This window comes from Oreochromis niloticus, linkage group LG3 (assembly GCF_001858045.2).
Source record: "Oreochromis niloticus isolate F11D_XX linkage group LG3, O_niloticus_UMD_NMBU, whole genome shotgun sequence".
NCBI lineage: Eukaryota > Metazoa > Chordata > Actinopteri > Cichliformes > Cichlidae > Oreochromis > Oreochromis niloticus.
The window spans coordinates 43314932-43326952 of NC_031967.2; the positions used below are offsets into that span (position 1 = coordinate 43314932).

Sequence of the window (12021 nt, forward strand, 5' to 3'; positions counted from 1 at the left end):
GCTGGCAGTATGGAAAATGATTATTTGGAAATGCTTAAAATGGAAATGATCATTTACTGTGAGGTGAGGTGTGGTTGGGGTGTGGACAGTGGTTGTGCTTTTGTAACGTTGAGGTATGGACAGCTACACACTGAGGCTTTGAGCCTCAGTCCTGCCTGTTCACATTTTATTCTGTAAAAACTAAATTTTCACTGCTTTTATGACCTTTTCAGTGGGGAGAACATAGCTAGGATTTAATGATTTAACAAATCTTTTAAATCCTTTGTCCTCCACGATGCTAAATGGCTGGGAGTCCTCAATCACCATGCTAACCAGGTCTCCATCTATTTGAGATTGTTCTCCTGAGGAAAGACAATAAAAACAAAGCACAAATATAAATATCACACACGTAACTTATTACAGTTGTATAATATTGTTATATCATTTACTAACATTATTCCATGCTATATTATCATGGCATTTGATGGCTCACCTGGTCTTGCTCCACAATCGGTGTTCCCCTTATTCTCATGCAAAGCTCTGTAGTGCCTGAGCATGGATGAGGTGTTGTTGTTATATCCCAGCTCCCTGGCACATAGCAAACACTTCACCTTGTACAAAAGTAAAGACAGCTTAACATAAATTGTATTGCACCATCAGTATTATGAAAATACATCTTCTGTAGAAATTTACATACCTTGTTGGGAGGAATAAAATCAAAATGTTCCCACACAGGGGAGGACATCCTCCTCTTCTTAGCTGGCTTCATTCTCTCCTGACTTTCTCTCCTCACTCTCCTAAACCTCCAAACTGTCTCCAAACTCTCACTAACCGCAACTCTCCATCAAACACCCACATTTTGAATGAAGTCTGAGGGGTTTATATCGCTGTCATAGCTCGCAGCAAAGTTCGAACCACTTCCTGAACCAGTCACGTGGTACAGCCGGGCAGCGAGGCTTCGGACGTCATCATTTTCAGCTCCTCCCATAAATGAAGCAAGCCTCGATACGCTCATCGCGGAAACGCCCCCTCCATTACTCGACACACGCTTCGAAGCCTCGATACAGAACGTCACATCACTAGTTTAAAACACATGCATGGATGTAAAGGATGTAACTACTGCTACCACAAACAAAACCCGGGATAGTGTGTGTTAAGAGAAGTTACACCAGCAATGTCTAGGTTGACTGTAAAATAACAACGAAATAAATTAAGTGACAAGTGGTAAATGAGTTCATGCCTAACCACTTTGTCACAAGGTGAAAAGTGAAAGATTCAGGTGCCTCTTTGACATGGTCATGATGAAGTTCAAGCATTGAGGAGGACAGCTGATTTATGTGAACTTGAATGCGTTGTGGTTGTTGTGCCAGAAAGGGTGATCTACTGGGATTTTTCACCCACATCCACAGGGTTTACAAAGAAAAAGAGAGGGGTAGTTCTCTGGGTGAAACTGTTGATTTTAGATGTCAAGCCTAACTTGAGCTGATAAAGGAGTAAACAGTAACTCAAACAACCACTAATTACAGCGTTTAGTACCAGCTGTATCTCATTTAAACAGCAAAGCCTTATTATTATTACTGACTTTGTTCATCCCATCATGGCCACAGTTTACTCAACTTTTCATTGCTGCTGCCAGCAGAGTAACACACCATGTCACTAGGTTCAGATCATCTCAAACTTGTTTCTTGAATATCACAGTGCATTCACTGTTTTCACATGGCCTCCACAGTCATCAGATTGAATGCCTTTCTGATGTGCTTGAATGGGTTGCATAGGTCAACAAATCTTCAACAACTTTGTGAATACAAAAATCTCTGAGCAATGTTCCCAGAACCTTGTTGAATCTAAGCCACAAAGAATTAAACAGCTCTGACGGCAGAAGTGCATTCAAGTTGGTACCACCAAGCTGTACGTAATAAACGTGGCTGGGGAGTGTTTAAGTCTAAAAACTGAAGTGAAACTTAAATTGGTGTTCTTGGTGGCTATAACCTCAATCTCAGATTTGGTTTCTTTTTTCTAACTTTTCTTTTTTCTACGTAACACTGATAAGCTCTATTTACCAACCTGTGGCCAAAGGATCATATAAATTAGTTTAGCCATATAGCCACAGGTTTTATCCAAGCTGATTCAGGAGATGATTCATGAAAGCCACAAGGTGGTGCTACAGGAAAGCTTCTAAAGCTTGCTGTGTTTCTGTTGTATTACTGAACACTAAAGCTTTACATGTTTGGGTGCTACCAAATGTAACACTGTGAATGCAACATTTTAGTGTATATATTGTTTTATTTGGCTGTTTTGTTTCTCATTTTGAATTATTAATACCCAGTTGTATTGAAGTCTAGATTTATTTCAACTTTATGAAATGAACTAATCATACATACAGTGTTATGCTTGCCTCTTCAAACGACAAACTCACGCGATTTGTTTTCTCACACGGAGGCATGAACCACATGTCTTAAGGCTCAGTGCTGTTTAAACCATCTGGCTGTTCCTGTAGCCTTATGATCCTTGCTTTCTATATGTTGGGTTTTTTGATGACTAATATAAAATCCTGTTATGTATGCTGTATTGGTTATCTTTCTGACAGTTTTCTGCTGTATGCATGTCTGTGAATGCATGTGTATATTTCAGTTTACTTTCACGTTACTTTCTACTCTTCCTTCCAGGCAGAGACAGAAAATGTCCATCAAACTGTAGCTCACCATTATAGCAATCAATTGATTTATCAATTATGTGTATTTTGTTATAAAAAGCAACATTTCATGATCAGGTAAACATGCAATGCCCATTCCCCATACAAAGAACAATCAATTAAAATCTAAGACTTTTATTATTTCATAAATGTCACTATTGTATATCTACATTTAAATTATTTTCCTGTTTCATTGCATTTACCATGGCAAGCCTTTTAAAAACCACAATTCAAAACTAAAACTGATAACTGGATGTTAGAATGTAGTAATTAGCTTAACAGGTGTGGGTATTTGTTACTTCTAGACCCAGTTTAATCCATTTCTGTCTAAAGGCTGTGTGGAAAACTGCTTACTGTGTATTTAGAACATGTAGAAAAACATATTTAATAGCTGCACCCAGGATTCAGTTTGTTTACTAAAGTACAATTGTAATTTAATAAAGTGCGATTGTACCTTATTGAGGGAAAAGAGTTAATCTACTTGCTTCTTTCAAATCTAGGTTGCACAGTATATCAACAACATAATGAATCTGCAGTACCTGCTTCCAATGGACTAGCAACATAAAGATGTTCAGATCAACTTATTTTAATCTACATTGAACCGTAAATACACAAATGTTTACAGTTACACACTTTATAGCAGGATAGTTTAATTTATTTTTTTAATTTCAGTTTTCTTTGACCTTGAAGTATTGCATATTGCATGGTGTATTTTATTGTCTTTTTTCACATGACCAGAGCAGAAATGGCTGAAATCTTTGTCTGCAAAAATGTGAAATTTTAAGATTTATTAACGGAATGTGTTGTGTTCAATGGGCATTGTATCTGATAAAATAAAATGTAAACCCTTTCACGTGATATGTTATTAGTCTACATGGTTTCTTGACCTTTTTTTTTAAGGTCAACTTTAACCTTGGGCACTAACAATGACCGTCAAGGTATTCATGTCATTGTCTGTGACCAAGATTTAAACATATGACTCCACTTAGCACAAACTACTTCCTAGTTTCACTCCCTATGACAGGAAGTGCAAACAGTGGAATAAAATATCTTTCAGTTTTATTAAGTGACACTATTGTGCAGTGACAGTAGCTTATTGGCGAATTCAACAGTCAAGTAAATATTTCAGAGTATGCAGGCTAAACAGAGTAAACATCACAGTCATGCAAGCACATTATTCACTATGTGATAAGTTATACTTATTTTATTTTAAGCTGAGGAATTTTTAAAAAAACAATAAATGTTGTCTTGATGCATTTATTCATCCAGGTAAGCAAATCCCAAAATGTTGATTCTGTTCTTCTGGACGTTTTGCCACCCATCCAAGTGACTTCTTCAGTCTCAATTTTTGTTTCTAGTTTCTAGTTCTTAGTTCCTTGTTTTAGTTTAGTCAGTTCCTTCTTTATGCAGCCTATCTTAGTCTTTTTCTTGTATCTCTTCCTGCATTCCCTAGTCAGTCTTGTGTCAATGTTTATTTGCATTTCTATTTCCCCAGTCGTGGCTCTTTATCTCTGACTCTCTCACCCTCATTCTGTGTCTTCCTCATGTTGTCTGTCTCCTTCCTTCTCTTCCCTGTATTTTCCCTGTATTCAGTGGTGCTAGTTTCAGTTATTGTCAAATGTACTGTTTATAAGATTGGGGAAACCTGCAGTCAGCTGAGAGTGAAGAAGTCACTCGGATGACGAAATGTTTTGCCACTGAAAACGCTACGTCCAGATGAACAGAATCAACTTTTTAAGAAGGATAAATGTTGAGATACTTCATTGCAATGCTCCTGGTGTGAATATAAAAGCTAGCACATGACCAGGTTCTGTATGAAAAATGTTGCAGTTCATCTTTTCTTTGGTATTTCCAGCAGGGTTCATCATGGCTGCAACTCACGAACAGAAGCGTTACTTTTCGTTCTGCCTGCAGGAAAAGTCGAGGAAAGATCTCTTTAAGAGGAGCCACGAGTGACATTAAAAACTATTTTCTCTTCTGAAATTTAAATTGGGATCTGATTCCAAACACAATAAAGACAAAGCATACAGAAATAAGCAAACAATATCTGTGCATTTAGAAAATAACTTAAAAATCAATCAAATCAAGAAGGGTCTCACTTCTTTTTCTATGTTACATAGGCTGTACAATAAAAAACAAAAAAGAAAACAGGGAACAAAAGGGAACAGCCAGAGGAAAAAGAAGAAGAAGATACTATATTGTTTTAGGTTTCAGGTGTCTGGGTGTTCTTACCTCGAGCCCACTTCCAGTAGATGTAGATACACAGTACAAGAACACAGTTGTAGAGGATGAAGAGAAGGACACTAGAAATCACTCTGGCCCAGGGTATGATAGGAGGAGGAGGAGGCAGGGTGGTAGGATTGACTTTCTTGAATTCCACTGTGTGAGAAAAAAAATGGACATTAAATCATTTGGTTTTACACAAGTACTGGTGATCCAGATGATAATTTAGAAAATAAAATTCAATTTATGATATTTAAAAAAATAATTTATTCATTTAGGTTTAGTATAACTTTTGGCTTTCACAGTTTTTCTTGCCCATGTATGAAAAAATACTTTTATTGTTATACAGAGACAGAAACTGAGGAGCTCCATTGTGTGAACTTGAAATTGGCTCCCAAAAATACAAATGTAGAAAAATGTATAAATATTAAAGTCATTCCTACAGGTGACTCCTAAATTTCATGTGTCTTCTATACAATTGGTTGGATTTTTTTTTTCCCTTTTTCATTTGTGTGTCAGGCTATAAATCCACTTTAAGAGTTTCATCAAAATAAATACATTTGACAAAGAAATAGATACGTTTTTCTTAGCTTCCTAGTTTTAATGCCTGTCCTACCAACATCGTGCCAGTGCCGGTTCCTAATCTGGAACAGTTTCCATGTATTTACAACACGTCCGGCAAACCAGATCTGGGCCACCAAAGGGCCATCATTCTTTGCGGTATGTGGGCCATGTGTAAGCACATTGTGTGGGTCAGGTCCGGGCCATAGCAATTTTGCTATGTGGGAACTTTTGCTTCATAACAGCTCGTTCTCAAAAGCTATCAAGGTAGAACAAACTGGGGACTACTTGAGTGAAAAAGATAAAGCATAAACAGAACTACTCTACAAAAGAACAAACGCATCATGTCACCTCTTACTGCGAGGAAGCTCTGCCTCGACTCTCCTTTTGATGGGTGTTTACACTTATAGAAGCCTTCGTCAGATTTTGACAGAGCTGAAAAGGTCATCGTCCCTGCATCACCTGTCCCTATGAAAACACCATCTTTGTAGAATGCAGCTAAAAAATCTGACTTTGAAATGTCCTCATCTTCTCCCTTGTAGGAGCAGCGAATTGTCACTTGGTTGCCCTCCATCACTGGATCTATGGGGCTGTCCAAGATCACACCATGAGCTGGAAAATAAAACAATAAACAGCAGTGCAAATATTGATTACTTTTTTCATGTCTAGTTGAGGTTAATAAAATATATCAGACCTATCAACCTATCAATTATAAAACATACAGCCATGACTTTACCAATCACTGTGATTGTTATGTTTTTGCTGGACTCCTTTTTAGATTCACACCAGTACACTCCAGTATCTTTAGGGTAGGCATCCTCAATGATGCAGGACGACTCACTCGGTGTTCCCCAGCCAAACGTGCATTCCTCAATCTTTGAGCCAGTGTTTCTCTTCACTGTCCAGCCAGTAGAATTTGCCACACACTTGAGTTCAATTCTGTCATACTGGAAGAACTGCAGTCTGTTGGGGGTGATGCTGAGTGTGGCTGCAGAGAGGGAGAGATACAGGAATTAAAAAATATATATTTTAATGATTACATAAAAATTTAACAAAGCGTTCCTTCTCACCAGAAAAGAAACAAAAGTTATATTAGGGATGGGAGGACCACTGGGGCTAAGGTCACTAAGGCTGTCAAACAACTCTTTAGTGGCTTGGTCATTGGGGTGGATGAAATTCATCCTGAGTTCCTAAAGGCTTTGAATGTTATAGGGCTGTCCTGTCTGACACATCTCTGTAACATTACATGGAGATCTGGGGTGGTGGCTCTGTACTGGCAGACTGGGGTAATGGTTTACTTATTTAAGAAGAAAGACCGAGGGTTTGCTCAACTGTAGGGACATCTAACTCATCAGCTAATGCCAGGGTGTGGAAGAGGAGAGTCTGTCCTTTAGTCAAGCCTGGGATTCAGCAGGAGCAATGTGACTTTTGCCCTGTCTGCAGAACACTGGACAGCTCTTTATCCTCTCCAGGATATTCGAGGGTGCACGTGTGTTTGCATAACCAGTTGCACATTCAATTTTGTCCCTTGGAGTATCCTGTGGGGGATACTTTCTTGCTATGCTTCTCTCACTACTGTACAACCATAGCGAGAGAGGCATAGCAAGAAACGTCCAGACACATACAAGACATGCTGGAGAGATTTTTATATTTCAGCTGGGTTGGAAATAACTCTCTATCCCCCTGGATGAAGTAAAAGAGGTGGAATTAGTGAGAAAGGTGTGGCTTTCTCTGCTCAGATTGCTTCCCACGCAGCCCAAATCTGCATAAACAGTAGAAAATGGATGAGTAGATTTTTTATTAAACAAGACTTAAAACTAGAAAAATTCATCCATTCATCAGTCTTTTTTTTTTTTTTGCACTTATCATGGGGTCAGCAGCCTAAGCAAAGAAGCCCAGACGTTCTTTTCTCACAGCTTATCTGGGGAAACACAAAAGTGTTCCCAGGCCAGGAGAGAGATGTAACATCTACAGCTCCAGGCGTTTGCTTTCGTTTACTTCTTCTGGTGGCAGAAACTTTGAAGGTAAAATTATCCATAAGGGTTCTAATGAGATCACAGCTCAATTGAGAAGTCAATTTGTCATAAACTTCGACTTGTTCCCAGTCAAACAACCACTATCTCTTAAGTGGTGTGAAATCAATGACTGACTAAAAAAGAGAACTAGGTAGAGGGCATATTAGAAATAAATGTCTAGTTGCTGTGTTGTTAGACCAGATATACTAGTTAAACTAATTAATCTATTACAGCCATCTGCATTTACTAAACTGGAGTTTTTCTTCTCCTCCCCAAATGCACCTTTTAGGACCTTGGCCTACAATATACTCCAATATAGGAAAGGCTGAGCAGTTGTTATGAGTATGTACAGAACATAACCGCAACAACATTTTTCACTTTTCCTTGATCTCAATGAAAACCATCATGAGATCAAGAAAGATTGTAAGAGAGAATCAGAGCACTCAGGGAATCAGACTGTACTTGTAGGTTCCTAAATAATGTGTTTGCAAATTTTGTTGAGATGTTGCTCTATTGTGGAGAAAAACCCTCTGCCTGATGTTTTTGTTTCTAACTGTGACCATTCCTGTCACTCCCAATCTTCACCATCAAATATCTTCAGCACTGCCTCCTGTCTTTTTGTCAGCGCTACCAACCCCCCAAACACAAACCACAGCAGATCTCACTTCCATCTTGTGAACCTTCCTTTTCACTTTTGCTTCTATCCTTCTGTCACAAATCACCTCTGACACTCATCTCCAACCTGCCTGTACTCTCTTCTTCACCTCAACTGTGGATGTCTGTTTCTTTGGATAGTTGACCACAGATATTTAAACTAATCGAAACTACCTCTACTTGCAGATTCACTGGTACACCTTTCCCCCTCCCATTCACATGTTTTCTATTTTGTTTTTACTGACTTTCATTCCTCGTCTCTCCAGAGCATGCATCCACATCTCCAAGTTCCCTTTACACCTCTTCCTTACTCTCACTACACACGACAATGTCCACTGCAAACATCATAGTTCACAGAGACTCCACCCTGACCTCATCTTGTATTCTGTCCTTCACCATCACATTTTCACACAAAAGGGACTCAGAAGTGACTCCTGGAAATTGAATGTCAATATTCACTGCAACCTAAACCTAGTTTTGACCAAATTTTATTTTTTTTTGTTTATTTATTTAATTAAAAGATTGTAGGACCAAGGCCAAGTTAATCACTGAAAGCTACAAACAAAATTATTATTAAAAGAAACCTGAAATCTGAGACAAAAGAGGGAAAATATTTTTTAAAGCATTAAATTACTCACAGAGCATGAAGACAAGTGATGTGACCTCCATCCTGTACATGTGCCATTTGCATCTACAGTTCAACATGTAGTCTACCACATCCTGTCCTAACACAGGAAACTATGTAAGCCTCTACTCAGTAACTTTAAACAAAGCAAACACAACAAACAAGAAAAAAACATTTAATTTCAAAATTTGAATTTATATTTTAAGCTAGATTGAGTTCTAAATGGTTCCTTTGAAACCTTTTAAAGGTGCCTAAATTAATTCATCATTTATGTGTTTACTAAATGTAACATCAAGAATGTGTTATAGTTTGTTGACCTAATCAGTTCTTAGTGAATGCATCCAAATCAATTTTCGTGCTTAAAGACGTAAGCAATGGCTTGATCAGACAATCCAGTCTTGAACAAAAAAGAAGAGAAAAAAAATCTGTCCTCTGAGAAACAGGATATGAAACAGTTACAGACTAATGTTAAAATGCCACCCACAAACCCAGAGCAAACCCAGACTCTTCCCTTGCATGTAAGAACTGGGGAGTTTATGGGAAATGAAGGCATAAATACAACAATCAATGAATATTCCAGAAAGGTCGTGCTCCCATACAGACTTTGCATAGTGTATCATTGTCCATATTTATAAATTAAAATGTATATATTAAAGAAACCAAACTTCTACTGAGAATAGATGTGAATGTTACTGAATGTATTTGGCATTGTGTTTAGCAAGAACTTAACATGTGATCACATATCGCCACCTAAGGAACTGTAAGACCACACACATTGTGCTAGTAAAACACAATTGATGCTGACAAATACTGATCAAAGCAATATAAAAAAGGGAACAAACTTACAATAGTTTTGGATCCATCTCCTAATTATTATTTTTCAAAAAATTACAAAATTATAAACAAAAAACTCAAGAGAAAGCATGTGATAGGGTGGCAAGAGAGGAACTTTGATACTGCATGAGGAAGTCAGGAATGACAAGGAAGTACACTGAACATCTCTTGGTTTTATATAAGCATCTTACGTGTATTGAACACAAGTGCCTCGTGCTAGTTAAGTGTAACTATATAGTGTAGAAAGTACATAATATGCAGAGCGGGTAGATTAAATTGTTCATATCATAGTTGAGTAAAGTACGGGACAAACTGTGTTCCTTCTCAGCTCAATACGAAACACGTAATATTTTCTCTGAATGCGGGACGATTCCATTTTTACGTGACGGTTGGAAACTCTACTAACTAACCTTATGAATAAAATAAAGTTCACTATCAGTAACATCATAGCACCCACCCAGCTGTATAGAAACTCCGTCATACTAGCCAGTACGCAGTACAAGTTATTGTAACTGACTGTAAAAAGTCAGCACAAGGACAATAAACTCATCGGGCCACCGAGCAAATGCCCGATGGCCAGTCCAGCTATGGTCGTGCTATCAGTTAACCCTATGCGTTAACCCTAGGCACTGTGGCACACGTGCCTAGGGTTGCCGACCCCTGCTCTAGACTTTGTTGAACATTATATAATATAAAGACAACATGTAGTATTTAAGTGACCAAGCAGTATTGGGGTAACAGTTATTGAATAGTGTTGAAATAAAATGACAAAATTTTGAAGGATCAAAATGTTCCAAGAGCTCAACTTACTTATGTTTCAATCGGGTTTTATGAACACAAAATGCACAAGTTTATTGAATATGAATAACTTGTGTAAATTTAACTCAGTTGTTTAAGTTTCTGCCAAAGCAAAACATTTGTTTGCAACCAGTGTCCACTATTGAATTAAATAAATCCAACATGGCCTTTTTTTAGGTGTATTTGAGGATGCTGTAAGCCATGCACGAGGACAGTGAGACAGTGTTAAGGTTAGGTAGGAGTGGCAAATGTGTTCAAGGTGAGGGTGGGGTTACATCCGGGATCATCATTGTTGTGGTGGTGATGGACAGGCTGAGAGGTAAGGTCAGGCAGACGTCTCCATGGTTTATGGAGAAATAATCTGTAATCTGTAATCTTCCTTCTTTTCTCCGTTCCCTTATCCCAACCAGTTATAGCAGTTGGCTGCCCTCCTGCAGTCTCGTTCTCCAGGAGGTTTCTTACTCCTAGAAGGAGATGTTTTTTACCCCCACTGCCACAAACTTTTTCTGTATTATTGTAGGGTCTTTACCTTACTATATAAAGTGCTTTGAACAACTGTTATTGGGATTTGACACTAGGTAAATTAAGTTGAATAAAACTGAATCAAATAGTGAGAGTAGAGAATAGGTGCAAGAGAGCCTGGACAGGTGGGGGTATGCTCTGGAGAGAAAAGGAATGAAAGTCAGTAGAAGCAAGACAGAATACATGTTATGTGTGTTAATGAGAGGGAGACAGGTGGAAAGGTGAACTTGCAAGGAATACACGTAGTACGATTCTAATGTATATATTACTGACTTTAATGGTGGAAACTTTCCACTTTGTGTACAGGGAAATGAGGAGGGGGTAATTCATGTCAGAAAACAAGACTTAAACAATACAGGACAAAGCATGAATCCAGGAGGGGCAAGGGTTGAGGACAGTGCAGCTCACAATTCTTAGGCTCGGAATCAAAATGATTAAGAATGAAATGAATTAATTAAGAACTGAAATGAAAACAATAAATTAAAATGTTTAAATTACTTTGTTGTGAATAATCACCTGGACCGAATTCAAAAATGCCTTCTGTCAATGTGTAATCATCATTGTATACATAGCTTTTAAGTGAGTGTTTTTCATACAGAAAACAGTTCAAAAAAGATCAGATGATTTAGAGTAGTTCTGTTCTGGACAGAAATATATTAAAATAAATAATATATTGATAAATTGAAAATTGAAAGTTAGCCCTGGCATTTTAGCAAGGTGCTGCTGGCAGGAAATGGACCTAAACACATGACTCAAGACTCAGATATTCAGCTTTATTGATATGCTCTCAAATGCAATATGCGACAACTTCAGAAACTAGGACATTCAGAGGAATACGTGGGACATAAAAAAAAATAGCATGAAGGTACTGTGGGTATGATGAGTTAAGGGCAGAGTGATGTTATATTTATTACAAATTCTGCTGCCTTCACTTGAAAAACTATTTTTTTTATATCAATGAAAGTTTTTGCATCACTTTTTTGGCACACCTTTGTGCCAGTTGGTCCGTAACCTATATAATTTGCGGATAAGGAAAATATATATATATTGAGCCACGAGTGTGTTAGCGCACTTCGCAAATGCCAGATTAGAAGTCCAGCCGTGATACTTCCCTCTCA

At 38.0% G+C, this 12021-nt stretch overlaps 1 protein-coding gene across 2 annotated transcripts; it reads right to left on the reverse strand.

The window, feature by feature from the left end:
• Positions 1-3900: 3900 nt before the first annotated feature.
• Positions 3901-8876, reverse strand: LOC109203519 (uncharacterized). Of its 2 annotated transcripts, none has more exons than XM_019362913.2 (5): positions 8763-8876; positions 6297-6443; positions 5807-6067; positions 4904-5050; positions 3901-4579 (listed from the first exon to the last, which is right to left on the reverse strand). In XM_019362913.2, the coding sequence occupies exons 1-5, from the start codon at positions 8827-8829 to the stop codon at positions 4536-4538; spliced, it is 666 nt and encodes a 221-aa protein (XP_019218458.2). In that variant the 5' UTR covers positions 8830-8876; the 3' UTR covers positions 3901-4535. The 2 variants fall into 2 exon arrangements, with proteins under 2 accessions (XP_019218458.2, XP_019218457.2); XM_019362912.2 differs by having other exon boundaries at positions 6192-6443.
• Between the last annotated feature and the right edge of the window lie 3145 nt (positions 8877-12021).

Excerpts from the sequence above, each read along its gene's own strand:
- LOC109203519 (XM_019362912.2), bottom strand. The coding sequence starts at position 8,829 with ATGTTGAACTGTAGATGCAAATGGCACATGTACAGGATGGAGGTCACA. Across the intron at positions 6,444-8,762 it reads ATCACTTGTCTTCATGCTCT|CCACACTCAGCATCACCCCC; the intron begins GTGAGTAATTTA and ends CCCTCTCTGCAG. Across the intron at positions 5,051-5,806 it reads GAGCTTCCTCGCAGTAAGAG|TGGAATTCAAGAAAGTCAAT; the intron begins GTGACATGATGC and ends TTTCTCACACAG.